General features: G+C 42.5%; 1 protein-coding gene across 1 annotated transcript; it reads left to right on the top strand.

Moving 5' to 3' along the window:
- Window positions 1–610: 610 nt before the first annotated feature.
- LOC122332463 (tensin-3-like) lies at window positions 611–19905 on the top strand. The gene is given in 30 exon segments (XM_043229782.1): window positions 611–666; window positions 668–699; window positions 702–760; window positions 846–896; window positions 1371–1506; window positions 1709–1772; window positions 2496–2565; window positions 2567–2580; window positions 3288–3400; window positions 3474–3534; window positions 3722–3800; window positions 4180–4306; window positions 4416–4481; window positions 4551–4652; window positions 8927–9511; window positions 11337–11555; window positions 12449–12579; window positions 13781–13784; window positions 14260–14376; window positions 14645–14719; window positions 14833–14926; window positions 15962–16269; window positions 16340–16468; window positions 16613–16708; window positions 16836–16913; window positions 17238–17315; window positions 17391–17559; window positions 18466–18534; window positions 18626–18655; window positions 19033–19905. Coding segments are annotated over 30 exon segments (3357 nt in total). The 3' UTR covers window positions 19178–19905.
- Window positions 19906–21274: the final 1369 nt, after the last annotated feature.

Below are 21274 nucleotides of genomic sequence, written 5' to 3'. Positions count from 1 at the left end.
GATGGTCACCAGATAAAGCTGAGCGGATGAAGCCGCTCCAGACCCACAGGAAGTCCAGAGATCTGCTGCATTATAACAAAGACAACAGATGCTCAGAAACGTTATGATAACAAGAAGCTAACTGACATAAGTTCAGGGAGAAGAACACTTTATAAAGGTTTTACATTTGTTAATGATTCTGAAACAGTGTTCACTGCCTTGACTTCAACTCAGGAACAACATCACTCTGAAGGGCTTTTATGAAATGAATCAGTTTCTTTGAATATGTTCATGATTTGATCTGATTCATTTGGACAGTTCACTCATGAGTCGTTAGCAGCAGTTTCTCTCAGAACAGGACTCTTTATTATGACTGTGTTTTAGTGTCGCAAATTCTTTTATTTTTTTTAAAGATCTAAGATTATGAGATTAAAGTCATAATATTTTGAGAATAATGGGGAAATTATGAGTAAACATTTTATGAGAATAAAGTTGAAGTGCTACAAGAATGAAGTCTAAATATTTCAAGAATAAAGTCAAAATTACTAGAATATAGTGAAAATGTTGCAAAAGTAATTTCTAAATCTTCTACGTATGAAGTTCAGGGCTGATTTGAGTCTTCTGTCTGCAGATGGAGGAGGGATATGAGCTCGACCTCACCTACGTGACGGAGCGCATTATGCGGTGTCCTTCCTCAAGACTGCTTCGAGGAGACTTACCTCCGAACCTGAGAGACGCGTCACACGCATGCTCCGCCTCCAAACACGCAGACAACTATCTGGTGAGGATCCGTGGCGCTTTCACAGCGCAAACGCTCTCTGATCCAGCTCCAATGCGCGCTTAACTCCTCGTCCTTGGTTTTCCAGGTGATCAACCTGTCCGAGAGAAAGCAGGAGCTCACTAAGATGAACCCTAAGGTAGTGTGCACTGTAAAAAAATCTGGTAAAATTTACAGTAAAAAAACGGCAGCTGTGGTTGCCATTATTTATTGTAAAAAATACGGTAGCAACATTTTAGATAGCGATCTACTGAAGTACTGAATTGTGTTTTGTAACTTTGTAATACACTGATGATGAGAGTCACGTGACGAAACAAAACCAATCACAAGTAGCTTTTAAATACTGTATTTATAGAAGGTGAGCAGTTTCATTCACACAAACACTCAACACCTGAGACTGAAAAAACATTCATTTAACAATATTAGATGTCACATACAGCCCTAATGTACATCACTGAACAGTTATTTTTACTTTAGCATTTTACAGCAAAACTGTAATTTTATAGTAATTTTACAGTTGGTCATTTTTTACAGTGTGGGGGATCTGCCTCGTCCAGTCTGGAGCATGATCTCAGAGTGTATCTGACCTGTGTTGATGTGCTGGTCTCCTCAGACTCTGGACACTGGATGGCCGGACTTCCACGCTCCTCCTCTGGATAAGATCTGCACCATCTGTAAGGCCATAGAGAACTGGCTGAACGCTGACCCGCTGCACGTGGTGGTCATTCACTGCAGGGTGAGGATACAGGGTGTGTGTGTGTGTGTGAGTGTGTGTGTGTGTGTGTGTGTGTGTGTGTGTGTGTGTGTGTGTGTGTGTGTGTGTGTGTGTGTGTGTGTGTGTGTGTGTGTGTGTGTGTGAGTGTGTGTGTGTGTGTGTGTGTGTGTGTGTGTGTGTGTGTGTGTGTGTGTGTGTCTGTCTGTAACGCAGCATCTCTCTCTCTGATTCTCCAGGAGGGAAGGGCAGGGTTGGGGTGGTCATCTCCTCCTTTGTTCATTTCACAGACGTCTCTGCCAGGTATCTTCTACAGATCTCTTCTCTCATACATGTGTGAATCATCAGATCTAACATCATTAATTTGGTATAAATTCATATAATAATTTGATTCTGTGATTTTATATAATATTTCATGATAGCTTATTGTTATTACAGCTGCTAATTGTTCAATAGCTAGGGCCCGTTTCTAAATACCTTGGTCCTTTATTCTAAACTCTTCATACATTTTTAACTTTTAGTTTGGCACAGCAGTTAATTTCTCATACTTAATCAAATATGACATAAACCCTACATAACTTTAGCAAAGATTGTCGACCAACATGCTTTGTCACTCATAATGACATGAAAAAACAAATCAGGCAGCACTTTTACAGAACAAAAGTATTCAGTTCATTGCAGTAAATATTGCTCACTCCATGTTTGAAGCACATTATTATTGTTAGGTTTCTTCTTCTATATAGAGGATAATTAAACTGAAAGCTGCATTGTATTTCATGGTTTTTTTAGAATTTGATTTTTTGTCTATGCGGTGCTACTGTAGACTTTTATTCAGTTTTGTATTGTGTTGATGTGGTCGTTGAAGGTGTTTTGTGCGAAACAATGATAAACGATACACAGTTTCTCAGACACCGGATGCTGTGAGTTTTGGCTGCTCTCATCTTCATCATCGAGTGTTCAAGCTGCTGTGGTCTGATGTGATGCTGTGGATGGATTGGTGTGAATGTGTTGGTATCTTCCTGACAGCGCGGACCAGGCTTTAGATCGCTTCGCCATGAGGAAGTTCTATGATGACAAGGTTTCTGCTTTGATGACGCCCGTCTCAGAAAAGGTGATTGGCACACATGATCTCGACCTTTCTTTGCTAGCTCTTCTTACATTATCATCAAAATATTTCTTTGCATTTACACTTTTATTGGCCTAAACTGATTTTAAAACAAGCATTTTGGGGTTCACCAGCCCTGATCTTATCAGAGATCGCTCTATATCTCCAGTAATATGTCTCAGTAAGATGAGATTAATATGATCCAAACATATAATGCAGTGCTGATGGAAAGCTGAAGAAATAAAGGCCCCTTAGAAGGTGCAAGATGTTTTGTAGGAACAGTGAAAGTAAAGCTCCTCCAAAGGTCCTGATGATCAGATTCTTGTAGAAAAAGATTGATGGAGAATCAAGTAAAGCTGAGCTGCTTCAGTCCCGTAAGAGTTCATCTGGAGATATGACTGCAGTTATTCTGACCTTTACTTGATAAAATCAGTCCAGATCTGACACCAGAAGCATAAACTATCCTCCAGACCAGGGGTGTCAAACTCAATTCCTGGAGGGCGAGGAGCCTGCAGAGTTTAGATTCAACCCTGCTAAAACACATATACCATGCATGTCTGAAGTACTTGATTAGCTGGATCAGGTGTGTTTAATTAGGGTTGCATCTAAACTTTGCAGGGCTCCGGCCCTCCAGGAATTGAGTTTGAGACCCCTGCTCCAGAGACAGAAGACATGAGGAGATGGAGTGCTGAACACACATTATTCTGTTTCAGGTACGTGAGGATCCTCAACAGTCTCCTGAGCGGCTCCATCAAGATGAACACGTCTCCTCTCTTCCTGCACTGCGTCATCATTCACGGCGTCCCTCGCTTTGACCCCACAGGAGGTCAGTTCAGTAAGCGTGAGCGGTCCAGCCGGACCCGGGTCAGCTGTAACGTGAGCTCTTGTGTCTCCTGCAGGCTGTCAGCTGTATCTGAAGGTGTATCAGGGGATGCAGGTGGTGTATGTCTCCGGAGTCTAGTGAGTCACCCGTCACACTCTGCTCATGCGTGCTTTTAGTAACGTAGATATGCTATTAGTGTTTGTAGTATATTTCATTCACTGTTTTTACTTTTAGTAAAAGCAGCTTTAGTGTTTTAGTTCTGCATGTTTTTCATGTTTAGCGTCAGTCAATGATAAAACCCCTGATTTGATTTGGTTTGTGAAGCAGTCACGTTGGAGCCGCTCTCAGAGACAGGATCTACGTCGCTCTGGAACCAGCTCAGCTTCTGAAAGGAGACATCATGGTACAAACAAACCCTGAATAAACTCTATAAACGTCACACAGGACACACGCTGGTCAAAAACAGAAAGAAATGATGCACTTTTTCATCCCTGAATCATGCCAGCTGAAAACGAATCCGAGCAGAGAATTCTAGATTTAAATCTAGACAGAACAGGTTTATGATTAGAATTTCTTTAGATGCTTGATTAAAAAGATGATAAAGAAGGTAAATACCTTATAAACCACAAGAAAGTAAATGTAATGGAGAAAAATTATTTGGTGATCAGACCTATTCATCTATGCCTCTATATCAGCGAGGAACTCTGTGTGTCTATCAGTGTTCTCTTCTTTCTGTCTTCTTTCTCTCTTCTCTCTATCAGTGTTCTCTTCTCTCTCTTCAGGTGAAATGCTTCCATAAGAGCGGTCGTTCTGAGCGAGACGCTGTTTTCAGAGTTCAGTTTCACACAGGAGCCGTTCAGGCCTACAGCCTCGTGTTTCAGAAAGACGACATGGAGCAGGCTAACAAAGGTCAGAGACGGCCGCCTGAGCGCTGCAGGCGCAGTGACCCGTTCAGGAGCTTATTCAGAATGAAAAAGCCTTGATGTCAGGTCTTGATGTCCTGATGTTTCTATTTCAGATGCCAGATTTCCAGAGTATGGGAAAGTGGAGCTGCTTTTCTCCGATGGCCCAGAAAGACTTTCAGGTGGGTTTTTGTGTTCTTGTCAGGTAACACTGAGGTTTCTCCGTACGTCATGCTCTTGTTGTTCACCAGGTTCAGAGCGCTGGCACAACGGCCCAGAGGTGACCGTCGACTACATGAGCGCCGACTCTCTCTCCAAGTGGAACTCCTACCAGAACATCTGCACTGCAGAAGGTAGGACGACGTGGATGATTATTTATTAAAGTGAGACCATGTGCTTGAGATTATATGATGCTTCACATCCCCTCAAAGATACTCGAGTCTGTTGTTCATTTATCAGCAATATGTTTATTGTTGTCACAGAACCATCATATTGTACTTCTATTTAAGTTATATAGCACTTTTCAAAAAAGGAAATCGTTGCAAAGCAGCTTTACAGAAAATGAAAGTTTCTACATTATATTTAGCAGCAGCTCATCAGTAGTGACTCAATGATCCATATGTTGGCAAAAATGTTCAGTAAAAATCATACAAGGATTATATGCTGCGATCAATCTCTCATTATTATCTAAATACAAAAACAACAAACAAACAAAAGAACAAATGTTTATTGCATGTTTTATGTTCTAGTGTGTCCAGCAACTTAAGTTCAAAAATAGGAGTTTAATTTGCATGTATCCTGATTTAATGAACACTTCTCACGTCTCAGTCACGTCACAGAACTGTCCTGATTCTGTCTCTGAATCATTTACTCAACTGGTTCATGAAAAATACTGATTCTTTAGGGAATGAATCAAACGTTCGTTGAGTCATTTAATCATTCACTTAACCAAACTGGTATTAGTTTTTTACATAATTTCCAAATAAGGCTTATTCATATTGTTTTAAACCAGTAACAGTGGTTTGTTTAGTCTTCAGGTCCTCTCTGTTGTCCTTCTTTACTTATTTAAATATATTATATTATATATTAATTATTATATCACATGAGCAATAGTGCTTTATATATCTTGAGTTTAGCTCTCCTGTTAAACTCCACAAGCTTAGCATCTTAACTGAAACCCAAACAAAAATCTGTGAGAAACTCAGCCTGTTGTAGTAGACATGCCCAAGTTATATTTGTGTATGTCACATTTTAATCTTCCTTTCAGAAATATAAATAAATGTATTTTTTAAATATCCATGGATTATCACGCCCTACTGTTAAAGTCTTATCACAATAGAAATAAAACCAAACAAAAAACCCTCAAGCTGAAGTCATTAATGTTATATTAAAGTTTAAAAAGTGATTTAGTCAGAACAGATTCTCTCTTTTATTGTTTGATGAACATGAATGAATGACAGCGGGAATATTACACTGCTGTCACTTTAAGATCTGCCCGTATCTAATATATATGTTTTCTTTCTCAGCTGTTTGCTTTCACTTGAAAAGGCATATTGAGTGAGTGTGTATTTAACCCTATATATAAGTGGAAGAATATCTGTTCAACACTCCCTCTCTCTACGAGCACTGTTTCTCAGACAAATGAGTTCTCTTTCACTGCTGATTGTGTTTTAATGGCTTAAAATTGCATTTTTAAAAACACATGTGAACGTTTTCAACACAGCAATGTCGCCTGAGCATGTAATCACGATAGACTCCAAAATGACCAATTTCTACCAGTTAACCATGTTAACCAGTATATCTCCCAACCCCACTGACCTTCTAAAGCATAGATAACCTCCTTCAGTTTCATTATACATCACATCTGCTGCCCGAGCTCGTCTTAAATGTTGTTTTGCATAGTTGGGCAATTTTCAGTCTGTCTTTTTCTGTACTGTGGCTTTGCTGTTTTACACACACACACACACACACACACACACACACACGCGCTGAAACCACCCCGAGAGTCCATGCATCTTTTTCTGACTGCGGTGAGGCTGATGGCAGGACTTCATGTGCTCTGCTGAATTCACACCCGTCACAAACTCACACACACACACACACACACACACACACACACACACACACACACACACACACACACAGAGAGGAATAGTCTGGCCAAAATCACAGGTCCCCCACAGCTGTTTTGCATAAAACATATTCATGGAAACAAGTTCCAGCACCTTTAATGACGAGGGTTTGATCAAGCACAAACAGACGCCCCGTTCTGAGGAGCATTCCTGCGGCAGACTGTTTTCACACACACACACACTCCCTGTGTATCCCAGGCCTCGAGTTACAGGAGGCCGTCGGATAACAGTGCTGTCTTTTGCAGAGCTTGCTTCATGAGGAATATCCATACACTGCATTGGTTCCTCGGGCTAGCATCACTAACCGGAGCGAGCGATTCGAACAAGCCTCCAGACCTAGTATGAGACTCCAGCATACGGTCCGTCCCGTGTGTGTCGTAGAGCCAGAGCCACTAAAGGAGGAACCAGAACCACAGGAAGAAAACAGAGCATCGTTTTGGAGCAAATGACTTTATGATTTGGGCTGCGATCGGATTACAGCTCGAGAAACCCATCAGATGAAGCTCTTTGACAAGCTTCGGTCCTGCCCGTGTTTGTGAGGGTTCAGCTGATCTGTGGTCAGTCTTGTTGACTCACACAGCTGTGATGCTGAGGTTTTGGCAGGAAGTCGACTGGAATTGTAATTATAATGTTTTGTTTGTGCTGGCTAATTCTGGCTGCTTTTGATGACAAAACACAATACAGATGCCATACATCTCTCTCAATGCATGTCTGAAAAAGGCAGAAAAAGAAATGATTTTAATGCAAACTTTAGATGAAATGGTTTGACTTTCTGCATCGAGCAGCTTTAGAGAAATATTCATGGTTCAGGACTATCATGGAATTCTGTGGGAGAGTTATAAGCCTCCCTGTTTTCATCTAAAATATCCTTAATAAATTGTGTTCCAATGATAAATCAAGATTAAACGGGTTTGGAACAACGAGACGATAAGCGATTAATGACAAAATCTAATTTTTAGTTTGGAGTAACCCTTCGTTTAATAAGGTGTGAACAAAATCTGTTGTTTAAGGCACTATGTTTGTTGATTGAAATATTGTGGTGTGTGCATGCCATATGGATTTCAAATAGCCTAAACTTTACCAGCATTTAGCTCACATGTCTTTGTTTTATTCTTCTGAGAGGTGATCTAAATATTTGTGGCTCGATAGAGGTTTTGCCCTCCGGGTCTTCAAGCGGTCATGTGACTGAAAGTTATGAAGTTTAGTTCAAATGCAAATTCACATAAGTAAGAAAACACTGCTGTGTTTCGCCACTGAGACGCACAATAAGGCTTTTTTTCATTATAGAAAGAATCTGTGACCTGTTCTGGAAAAATTAATGTAAATGTGCACAGACTAATTTTCAGCTACAGACAAAAAAGAAAAAGTTGTGTTGGTTGAATTTGAGATTTTGCCAAAAGTTAGTTCATTAAGCACTCGCTTAGCGATCCAAGGACTCCAAATATTAATGAATCATCTAAAAGTATCTTTATTTATGTGTTTTCTGACAGAGTACCCCTTTTCTTCTTATTTCTCTCATCTAAAGTGCACATATAAACTATGTGAGCGTCTGTTAATTGAAGGCCTGAGTCGTGTGTTTAGATGTGGAAGAGCTTTGCTTTTATCTCCAGATTGAAGAGCTCTTCTGCTTTGTCATTTCGTCCCATTTTGTCCCAGAATCATCTCAGGCTTCACAGGACTGGCCTCAATTTACAGACCTTTCGTGTTTCAATATTACACTGTACTTTAGAAATGACTTTCTTTAGTAAAATAGCACACACTGTAAAAACTATCATGTTAAATTAAAACAAAAGAGAAAATATATTCGTATGTATAATCGTATGTGATGTGTCAAACAGGGACACCGGTGCCCCGCCCCTCCTGTCATGCTCCGCCCCCTGCGTTTACATTCCAGTCTCCATATATGGAAGAGTAGCCCCACCCTGAGTCTCAGTGACTGTCCTTCTTCAGTTCAGGAGGAAACAAGCACAGATGCACAGCATTATTGGAACACACACCTGTTCACTGCATTCAGACCGGAAATATGAGACGCTATAAGAAGTGTTACACTTTATTTGATAGTCCGCTTTAGACTTCTAACTGTAAGTAACTCTGTCTACTAATACTCTAATGACTGCTAGTTGACATGTAGTTACTTACTGTTAGTAGAATGTCTATCAGAATACGGTTACACTTTAATTCACAACTTTATTTCAATCAAGTGCGCTTTTCATTTGGTGAATGACAGAGAAGAGCAGCTTCCTTACAATGATCCTTGTTTTCATCATGCAGTGTAGGGCTGTCAAAATTGTTTCATTTTGAGAACTTGTTTAGATATGGTTTATGAACATTATTTTAAGCATGCACTTTTTTCTAAATATAGTCACGTGCCGTCTTGTGGCCTCCTAACTGAAATCATGCTTTTTAAATTTCAATATACCTTGAATGTTGATAATATTGTAGAACAAAATCTGAATACATTTTCAGCCGGTCCCCTTCACATCCTCTCTCTCCAGCGGCTCCTCTCCAGTGTCTCACGGTGGACCGATGCTCGGTGAGGAGGAACGGCAGCGCCACGCTCTCCTCCAGCCCTGACCACACGCTCTCGGCCAGCAGCGACTCGGGTCTGTCCAGTGCCTCGCTGCGCACCGACGGCTGGCCCAGAACCCCGCAGCCCAGCCAGCAGGAGCGCGTGGAGCTCAAGCGGCTGCTCAGCGGCTTCGGCCTGGACGAGATGAGCCGAGGCTGCGCTGCTCCGGAGCTGCCGCCGAGACTCGAGAAAGGACCGAAGGAGCGCGAGACCGACATCCTGGACGACGAGGCGCTGGCCTTGCGGCACGACCTGCACAGCATGGACAGTCTGGGCACGCTCTCCTCGTCCTATCACAAGAGCAGCCAGAACTCACTGCTGTCAGATGGCTTCGGCAGCCCCGGCCGCACAGACGAGCCTCACGCGTTCCAGCACGCCGGATACTCCACACAGACCTGGGTCCATCAGCAGCAGCTGGTCGCCGCTCAGCAGTACTCGTACCTGCCGGAGGAGGACGCCGCGGAGGAACGCTTCAGCCACCACCTGCAGGAGCTGCTGCCTAAAGCCCCCGGTGAGCACAAACAAACACAACAGTGTTACGACTTACACACAGAATTACTGTCACACCGTTTCTGAAAGCTGAACAGCAGAAGCACACACCAAATCTGCAATACTATACACTACTTCCCAGCCTCTGACTTTTCAATATAGTAATATGCTTTTTGAAAAACACAACACACAATTCTCTAACGTAACGCACAAAAATCTAACAGGAATGAATATTATATAAAAGTTATAGAGCACAATAAATGGTCAGATTGAGCTGGTATTGCATGACTCCTGGATGAAGGTTCCAAGTAGTTTTTTATTTCCTGAAGCAAAATAAAAATAACATGGCAGTCATGGGAATCAACGCTAATCAAGCTCCTTGCATCAAGCTCCTGTCACATTGTCTGGTCTCACAGTTTTCTATAGAATCGTTACCTTGTTACTTAGCGCTCTGTTTCCGGTGTTCTCTTCAGCTCCACTGCTGCTTTGCTCCTCTGGATCGTTACATATGTACTTACCTGACTCTTACCTGCTGTTATGTAGATAAGAACTAAGAACTTTCACTATTCCCCACATGCTCACCTGGAATCAATGACCTTCATTCATCCACCTGTCTGTGTTCAATAAACCTGCTGTTGTTGGCATTTACCTCTATGTCCTCTGTGTATTTGCTCCATCCACAATGAGCAACTCAGATCTGATAGTTTAGTTTCAAGGAGGCTTAGAAGATCTGTGGTACTCTTGAATGCCCAAGAAGAGTTGATGCATTTTATATGATCCTTCATCTAAGTCATAACCTATCATGGCCGCCAGTTCTGTGCTTTATGGAGTAATATTGCCGAAACTGTTTGGAGCATCCTGGGTGTGTGTGACTTTCTTCTTTCAGACGAATCCAATCTGAGTTTTAACAGAAACTGTCTGAACCTCCAAAGTGCACATTATTTTGCAGCTTCTTATCACCCGTTTAAACCAATTCAAATGCTTGGAAGGATAATTGTAATTATAACTCTGATTGGATTTGACTGAAAGAAGAAAGTCACATAGACCTAAGATGCTTCAAAGGTGAGTACAAGACAGGATGATTTTCAGTTTTGGGTGAATCATCCTTTAAGTACAGAAGCCACTACAGTCTGAACTAGTTTAGAGTTGCTCCAAATCCAGAGTTTGGCTATGAGTGCACCTTGACCCCAAAATTCAGGGAAAAGCCCATATGAGAATCTCATTCTGACCACGCATCCACCTCAGAGCACATCCCCAAATCAGCTCCAGCCCTTTAGCAGAGTTAAGAAGACTCTAGCTTCTGTTTCCGAGACTTCAGTTTCCACATTCATCTCACAGAGAGCCTCAGATCCCAAGTCTAACCTCATTGTCCTCAGCTCCTGTGCTCCATCTCCATGTTCCCTGTTCTTCTTGAATCTCCTGGAAAAGAAGGACTCATTAACTCTCAGATAAGAAGCAAGAACCCTCACCATTCCCCATACACTCACCTGCACTCGTCTTGCTTTCATCCACCTGTCTGTTCAATAAACCTGCTGCTGTTTCCCTGTGTATTTGCTGGCGGTTAAGTAATAGCCAGTAATTTAACAAGTGCAAAAATGTTAGTAAATCTCGTTGCCTAATTCATTTAAATACTTTCCTATGGTAAATGTTGCATTTGAAAGAGAAACTCCTAATTGCATAGTTAAAAAAGACTGTGTCAGTGCCTTTTTAGGGCTAATTATTTACTGTGTATCTTAAGTATAACCTGACAGTATTATTTTGAGTCTAAAAGATGGAATCGTGATTTTCCATTGGATTAGTACGAATGAGCACTTTAGTGAATGAGGTGCTGGTTTTTGTTGTTTCAGTGCAGAACCGCTGTCCTTCGAGCTCGACCGTCTCTCAGAGCCAAGACACGGACAAGAAACACGACGAGGAGTTCAGCTCTCTGACGCTGGACATCGATAACTCCATCCATCAGCTCAACCAGCTCATCCTGGACCTGGATCCCACGTTTGTGCCCATTTCCACTAAACCCAGCTGCTTCAGCCGAGCCGCTGGAGCAAACGCTCAGACGCGTCAAACAGGTGAGATCACTCATACTCACGCTCTTCTGTGTGTTCATTCACACAAACATGCTCTTTCTATCATTTTCAAACCTTATGAGTGAAGCAGAGAAGACTTGTGTTGAGTGATGACTGTATGTATTTATCGAGGGTTGATAACACAATTGAAAATCAGCAATCTGAGGAGGCAAGCAATTCATAACATCCGCTGTTCTAGTTGTTCTAAGGAAGTCATTAGCAATGCATACTGTATTAACTAATCAAAAAGTTTTACTAATCAGAAAATCATAATTTGATATATTTACAAAATTTCTTTACTTAATAATTTTTGGCATAAAAGAAAAATCTGTCATATTGACCCATACAATATATACAATACAATCATATTTTTGACTATCGCTACAAATACACCCCAGCGAGAAATGGAGGAATGGAGCTGTGGCTCTTATTAAACCACATGAATTTGTCATTTCCAGACTGTCTGTGGAACAGCTGTGTGTGTTTCTCTCTCTCTCTCACACACACACACACATTCACACACACACACACACACACACACACACACACACACACACACACACACACACACACTCACACACACACACACTCGTGTCTTTATTCGTGATCTGTGCCAGAGTTTCATGAGCAAACACAAGGCTGATTGTTCTTGTTATTCAGTGATGGTTTATGATCGTGATTATAGTACAATCAGTGCATGCTTCATTCTCCATGTACTGACTGACAGCTCTGGTGTTGCCATGTTGAGAGAAATCAGGAGAAAGTGCAGGAATATTTCCTTCATCCTGAGAACCCTCACAATTGGCATAAAATATAACTTTTGAATGTTTGCATGTATGTGTGTGTGTGTGTGTGTGTGTGTGTGTGTGTGTGTGTGTTGTTTTATATCTCATCAGAGCACAGATTCATTAAGAGCCCAAAGACGAGTGAAGGGACAGAGCTCACTGGAGGAAGAGGACAGACGGCCTGGACACTGAACCTGAACACTGCAGAAACACACACACTGACCGCTGCGGCACCACACACACAGGTGACACACACACACTGACCGCTGCAGCACCACACACACACACACACACACACACTGACCGCTGCGACACCACACACACAGGTGACACACACACACTGACCGCTGCAGCACCACACACACACACACACACACACACACACACTGACTGCTGCAGCACCACACACACACACACACACACACACACACACTGACCGCTGCAGCACCCCACACACACACACACACACACACACACACACTGACCACTGCAGCACCACACACACACACACACACTGACCACTGCAGCACCACACACACAGGTGACACACACACACTGACCACTGCAGCACCACACACACACACACACACTGACTGCTGCAGCACCCCACACACACACACACACACACACTGACCACTGCAGCACCACACACACACACACACACACACACACACTGACCGCTGCAGCACCACACACACACACACACACACTGACCGCTGCTTTGACACACACACACTGACCGCTGCAGCACCACACACACACACACACACTGACCGCTGCTTTGACACACACACACTGACCGCTGCAGCACCACACACACACACACACTGACCACTGCAGCACCACACACACACACACACTGACCACTGCAGCACCACACACACACACACACACACTGACCGCTGCAGCACCACACACACACACACACACACTGACCGCTGCAGCACCACACACACACACACACACACACTGACCGCTGCTTTGACACACACACACTGACCGCTGCAGCACCACACACACACACACACACACACTGACCGCTGCTTTGACACACACACACTGACCGCTGCTTTGACACACACACACTGACCGCTGCAGCACCACACACACACACACACACTGACCACTGCAGCACCACACACACACACACTGACTACTGCAGCACCACACACACACACACACACAGACCACTGCAGCACCACACACACACACACACCACTGCAGCACCACACACACACACACACTGACTACTGCAGCACCACACACACACACACACACTGACCGCTGCAGCACCACACACACAGACACACACACACACTGACCACTGCAGCACCACACACACACACACACTGACTACTACTGCAGCACCACACACACACACACTGACCACTGCAGCACCACACACACACACACACACACACTGACCGCTGCAGCACCACACACACAGGTGACACACACACACTGACCACTGCAGCACCACACACACAGGTGACACACACACACTGACCGCTGCTTTGACACACACACACTGACCACTGCAGCATACACAAACACACACACACACAGGTGACACACACACACTGATTTCTGAAAAGATCATGAAGACATCTTAATTTTTTCATTAATTACATCACTTTCATTCAATACACTAGTTTAATGCAAATTATATTAATAGCAAAACAATTTGAGTAAAAACTTTAATTTAATATTTTCCATTTGCTTATTTAATTTAGAAAAAGTGCATAATATATATATATATATATATATATATATATATATATATATATATATATATATATATATATTGTCACAATCAATAATAGCTTTGTTATTCCTGCATTGACTGTGTTGCTAGACCTGTCCAGTGATTCTGTGTGTGTCTGTGTGTGTGTGTGTGTGTGTGTGTGTGTGTGTGTGTGCAGCATGCAGCGTGTTCAGAGCAGATGGTGTACAGTACTCATCTCACAGTTCACTGGACACTGGCAGTGATGTGATGCCTTCAACACCAGCCTTTCCCATCACACCACCCACTCCATACGGTAACTCACACACACACACACACACACACACACACACACACTAGGACACTAGTTGAGATATTTCTTGCAGAGTAGTATATTAATTGTTTGTATTTTGGTTCAGTCATAAATCATTATCAAGAGTATCATCAGTATTCAGGTTGAAATGATGTTAAGATCATCTGCACACATCCACTCTTCACCCGCTGTCTGTTAGACACTGATCTGTGTGTGTGTGTGTGTGTGTGTGTGTGTGTGTGTGTGTGTGTGTCTTGATCTCTGTCTCCAGTGAAGAGCATGATGTGTTACTCAGCGTTCAGACAGACGCCGTCTCCTTCATTCGGATCCTGTAGAGCTGAACACGGTAACTCACACGATTCTCTCTTCTGACCTGTTTTAGTGGATTTCAGGGACACACTCCTCACGGTCAGTGTTGTCCTGTGAACCTGAGCAGATGTGTTCATGTTGTTCTTTCAGATATGAGAGAGAACACAGGATTCATTGGAGCTTCAAATGAAGGTTTCCAGCATCACCGACCATACATCACTGGAGTCACGGCCTTCTCTGACCGGTACAGCCTTCATTCATTCATTCATTCATTCATTCATTCATTCATTCATTCATGTATAACACAGTGCCAGGTTTAACAGAAAGAAAGAATAGCTGAAATCCTGACCTGTCTTCTCTGGGTCACTGGATGTTCTGGTCTGTATTGTATTGTCCAGACTGTATTGATGCCATGCTTTGATTATAATATTGGAATAATACATATCTATAAACTGTAACAAGGATTCTGAGTCTTAGTTAGAATCTGTGTGTGGAAGTTTATCAAAGAAAGTTACCACAAATGGATATGAGAAGGCAGACAGAGTCAAAACCAGAGTAGCAGGCTAATCTGTCAACATACAAAGAGTGATCGGGTCCAAGAAACATCAGTCCAATCAGTAACCAATACAAACCAGATAATCCAGACAACCAAAAATCAGAGAACCAGGCAGAATCATGCACAGAATAATGCTGGGTAAAGCAAGTAAACAGGCAAAGCTTCGCAGTGAGTTCAAGTATGGTCTCTGAATATGAAGCACTCAAACAGGAAATGAGTACAGAGGAAGTGGAGCACAGTCAGGGCTCTACCAATGGTCTCTCTTCAGGTCCTTAGCCCTCCCAGTCCACCAGATAATAGAGCTGACCCCATCTTGGTCTTGAGTCCAGTAACTCATTCACCTGGATTCCTGTCAGAGTCTGGGCAGTGGTTAAGTGCTGAGATGTTCATTGGGAAGATCAGATCATCTGGAGAGCGCATCTGATTTATAGTTCTTACTGTTGGGTAGATAGTCACTGTAAACTGGAAAAGAGTGAAGAATAAGGACCAATGAGCTCAATGTGGGTTAAGTTGTTTTGTACTTTTAATATGCTTCATGTTTTTGAATTTAAATGCATTTCATGGCCCCTGTAAAATCAGATTGAAGAAACCAATGTAAAAACCTGCTGTGAAAACGAATTGTTGAATTGTTACCGATGACATTAGTGTGTTGTTGAGTTATTAATGATATCAGCAGCATGTTCTTCAGTTGATGATGACAGTAGTGTGTTGTTGCCGATGCAGATCTGTAGACTGTGTGAGCTTCGCCCCGTCCTCCGGTCAGTCTCTGCCCGCTCCGAACGCCCACAGCTCTCCTCTGAGCGGCCCGAGAGCCCGAGTCCTGCAGCCATCTGAGGAGAAGCTGGAGGCGCTGGAGTCTGACGGAGAGCTGTCTCAAGGCTCGGTGTCTCCCAGCGGTTTCTCCAGTCCTCACAGCGGCAGCTCGCTCAGCATCCCCTTCCCCAGCGTGCTGCCCTCGGACGGGCTGACCGTCAGCTTCGTCCAGGACACCTCCAAGTACTGGTACAAGCCTGACATCGCTCGGGAGCAAGGTATGGTCCGATCGTGACGGCTGACAGACGGTGTCTGGCGCTCATCTGACCGCTCTCTGTTCTCACGCAGCTATCGCTCTCCTGAAGGACAAGGAGCCTGGCTCCTTCATCGTGAGGGACAGTCACTCATTCAAAGGAGCGTACGGACTGGCCATGAAGGTGTCCACACCACCACCATCAGCCCTGCAGAGCCGGAGAGGTGAGACCTTCCGATCGGAGAGTCCTTCATCTGTGTGTTCACATAATCATTTATTACTTTGAATCAGTAAGAATGTGTCTCTCTTTAAGCTACTTAAATGGGAGGTTATCTATATGTGTGTGTGTGTGTGTGTGTGTGTGTCAGGAGTGGATCTGTCCAGCGAGCTGGTGCGTCACTTTCTGATCGAGTGTTCGGCGCGCAGGCGTCCGGCTCAAGGATGTCCAAACGAACCCTACTTTGGTAAGTTCATCTGACCTGTGATGGATTCATGCTGCTGTGTGACTCTCTCTCTCACGCTGATGTGTGTGTGTGTGTGTGTGTGTGTGTGTGTGTGTGTGTGTGTGTGTGTGTGTGTGTGTGTGTGCAGGCAGTCTAAGTGCTCTGGTCTGTCAGCACTCCATCACTCCTCTGGCTCTTCCCTGTAAACTCATCATTCCTGACAGAGGTATTCATCTCATACTGTTCACTACAACCATCAAAATCACACACGTTCATTCACAATCAATAGAAAATATAATGAAATGTGTGTGTATGTATATATATATATATATATATATTTTTTTTTTTTTTTTTTTTTTTTTTTTTACATTACTGTATTTTCACTGTATTTGTGATCAAATAAGTGCAGCTTTAATGAGAAAAAGTGACTTCTCCAGTAGTTTCTAAGCACTGTTAAATCCTGATGAGCTCATTATGTGGAGGTTATGAGCGACTCGTGAGTGTACATGATTATAATAAGACTAAAGCTGGGTGTGATGTTTCTCCTCAGATCCTCTGGAGGACGCTGTCAGCTCTTCATCACAGTCCATCACCAACTCTGCGGCTGAGCTGCTGAAACAAGGAGCAGGTGTGTCCAGTGAAGATACCTGAGTGTAATCTCTCAGCTCTTAACCTCACGCTGTCGTGATCACGTGTGTTTCAGCCTGTAACGTGTGGTTCCTGGGCTCGGTGGAGATGGAGTCTCTGACGGGGAATCAGGCGGTGCAGAAGGCCACCGCCGTGGTCCTGAGTGCCGACTCGCTCCCTTCCTCCACCGTAGTGCACTTCAAAGTGTCCTCGCAGGGAATCACGCTCACCGACAACCAGAGAAAGTAATGCAGCTCACACACACACACACACAAGTTCACGGGAAGCTTAAATACTGTCTTAAAGTGTTCTAGTATTTCATGAGAGTCCTCTACAACAAGCTTAAATACATCTAAAAGCAAAAAACACTGTAGTTTCACAGAATATACATTGTTAATATTAGAGTCATTTGTTCTTAAAACAATGAAAACATTTATTAACCCTATCCCACGGCTTAGGTTTAACTGCTAAACTGTTAATACTTAACAGTCAATAACTGGTTTAAGCTGCTCAGAAGGCCGGTTTTAATCACATTACAAACGAGGCATTCGTTCCAGTGGGAAGCAGATTCTTTTAATAAGAAAACACTTAAAGGTTGTGAGTCAGAAGCTCCAGACTGTTCTTGTAGAGAATCAGTCTCTTTATAGTCTCTGTTACAGTCAGCAGAGATTCAGGAATCAGTTTTCCGTAAATGTGCTGAACACACTTTAATATTAGTGTTCAACTGTTCTGGAACAGTGAATATCTCTTTGGTTTTGAGACTTCAGTCTTTGCAACTTTAGGATCTTATCTTTACAACAACACTCCAAAGGGAAAAAGAAAATTGAAATCACATCAAATGCTGCTGTCTGTTCATGTATCTGAAGCTGAGGAAAGTCCACTAACATCCACTCACACTGTCTCTCTCTCTCACTCTCTCACTCACTCACTCTCTCACACACACACTCACTCACTCACTCTCACACACACACACTCACTCACTCTCTCACACACTCACTCACTCACTCACTCTCACACACACACACACACACACACACTCACTCACACACTCACTCACTCACTCACTCACTCACTCACTCTCACACACACACACACACACACACACACACACACACACACACACACACACACACACACACACTCACTCACAGGCTGTTCTTCCGGAGACACTACGCTGTAAACGCCGTCATCTTCTGTGCTCTGGACCCACAGGATCGGAAGTGAGTGCATTCTGCTTCATTTCACTTTGACTCTTCTCATGTTTCTGTACGTCTCATATTTATTTTTCTTTGTGTCTCTGTTCATTCACAGATGGAAACGAGACGGCTGCTCCTCAGCAAAGTGAGTACTGAGTGTGAACGGACATGAGTAGATTCACTACTTATGTTTGTGGAAAATGAAAGAATGTATTTTGAAGACTGTTGGTAATCAATGACTCCCATCAGCTACATGAATAATAAAAACAAATCTCTTTTGTTCCACGTTCCATAGCCATTAGCTTATATGTTTATATGTATTTCATTCAAATATTTATTTGTAAAGCTACTACTTTTTAACATTTAACACAGAAATAGCTTTAAATAGTCTTTTGTCTTTTGTGGTGTATTTGGACGCATGTAATTAATGAGTTAAATCTAGTAAACGTGACGGACGAGCCGCAGACCTGTCAGTTGTTCTGGTGAGAGATTGACTCACTAAACTACTTCCTCTCTCGGCAGGATCTTCGGGTTCGTGGCGAGGAAAGCGGGCAGCGGTCAGGAGAACGTGTGTCACGTGTTTGCGGAGCACGACCCCGAGCAGCCCGCCAGCGCCATCGTCAACTTCGTCTCCAAAGTCATGATCGGCTCTCAGAGGAGTCTCTGAAAAGCAGCATGTACAGCTTGTATATTTGTGTATTGAACATGTAAGTATGGTCTACACAGACTCGAAAGGAGTTATTCAAATCTCAACATACTTGTTTATGGACAGTAATGCTTTTTTAAATTATTTCTAGTATCTTATGTGTAACGCATCTCACTACTGATGACATAAAACCAAAAACGTCTTTGTAATGTCATTGCATTTTAGATATCTATAAATTTAGGATTTTTATTTTTTTTACTTGCAAATTTCTATTACATATGCCAAGTTGTTTTCTGCAGAATAAAATGTATACTTCATATATATATATAGGTATATATATGTAAAGGTTATGCATGTGGATTAGTTTCAGATGTCTGTAATCATGTTTGAGGTCTTCTGTGTATCTGCTCTTCTTCATGTCATTTTTTATCAGTTTTCATATAAAATCTGTTTTTATATAAAAAGGCTGTCATAGATTCAGTCACGTGTTGTACAGGAGGATCTGTATAAGATTAATGCTCTGTGTTCTGACAGACTCTCATAAGCTCATCTGAACAGATCTGATATAATACAGGAGCATACTTGATGTTGTTAGTAACTGCTGATTTCCAGAAACTGAAATGAACGACACACACACACACACACACACACACACAGTCTCTGAATTTCTGTAGTACTGACTGTGTTCATGTACTTCATTGCTTCCATCAGTGTTGAATCTGAGAAATAAAGAATACAGAGAGAAATGATTAAGTGATTATCTGTCTGGTCGTCTTCTTTCACACACACTACTGCATCCACGTTCACACAGTCTGGTCCGTCTTTATATCAAAGGTTTGTTCAGCAATCACTGAGTCTCAGACTGTGTGATTCTTAAATCTTTCTGTGGGTGTCTACATTTGAAGGTCCTGTGGATCACTCCCATACAGATAATGATTCCAGTGTGGCTCCTGATGTGAGCTGTACTCAAAAACCACTGAAACACTCCAAGAAGTGTGTGTTAATATACGTTTAAGGGTGTTTTCACACTTGCATGGTTTGTCAACACTCCAAACCATCTCAGAAAGCAGAGGTTTTAAATTTGAAAGGCTGAAATTGTATTTTATTTTATTGTGTGTGTGTGTAAACCTGAATCTGAACTGCAAATCATGCTTTTTACAGTCATTCTGTAAATCTCAATCTGCCTTATAAAAACAGGCTTAGAAAGCCTTACTTTTGAGCTTAAACATCCTGCAGTAACCCTGTGTGTTTTAAGATAAACATGATTACATTGATGAAAATATTCAGGTTTCTGAGGCTGTGATGTCATTGAACTTGACTAGATCCAAAACGCAGCAGTCTGAAGACAAAGAGGTCTGAGACACCATCCTGCTCAAGTCCTCTTTCAGGAACAGACAGACACACTCTTTCACTCTTTCTCCACCTCTACTACTCTAATTGTCAGTATGATTTTCAAGGCCAGTCTTTCTTCATGTATGTGTTTCTTTCATCAGAATGATAATGAAATGTTTAGGCGGTGACCCCTGACCCTGAACAAGCCTTATCCTGTCCTGTTCCTCAGCGGCCTTTAATGAAGAATGAGGAATCAACCAGTTTCTTCTTCTCATGCTGTCTCTCTCCTCTTTAACATTCTTCCCCATCTCTGCCATCATATACAGGATCCTAGATATTTCTTTAACCTGGACTTATTTCTCCTTAGTTTATGACGTTTCACAGCACATTCCTTTGTGAGTTTAAACTGTTTGGGTAAAAAGTTAGTAAAAAGAAAGATAGTATTTATGCTGCAGATATACAAGTACCATTATCTGTGGAGGTACTGCCCCCTGCTGGACCGGAGGACGAGTTATTGTTGATCTAATAGAGAACTGCAATATTTATCTGGATAATTTAGACCCGTGTGTCACTCACAGGCAGAACACTAGCTGTCACTATTAGGATGAATTTACTTTAAAAAGTCTTTAATAGATAACTCATGACTCAATGACTCACAAACATTGCTGGCATGTTCTCATGAGACACAGCTAGTTTGAGAGCCGGGTTTATGATGGAAAACGTTAACTAGACTCATAAAGACGTTCAGCAGGTCTTTGCAGACAGTAGATGTTTTCCAGATGAAGC

Source organism: Puntigrus tetrazona, unplaced genomic scaffold, assembly GCF_018831695.1.
Source record: "Puntigrus tetrazona isolate hp1 unplaced genomic scaffold, ASM1883169v1 S000000080, whole genome shotgun sequence".
In the NCBI taxonomy this organism is placed as follows: Eukaryota; Metazoa; Chordata; class Actinopteri; order Cypriniformes; family Cyprinidae; genus Puntigrus; species Puntigrus tetrazona.
The sequence above is the reverse complement of the archived record's forward strand: the minus strand, read 5'-3'. Positions and strand labels throughout refer to the sequence as shown.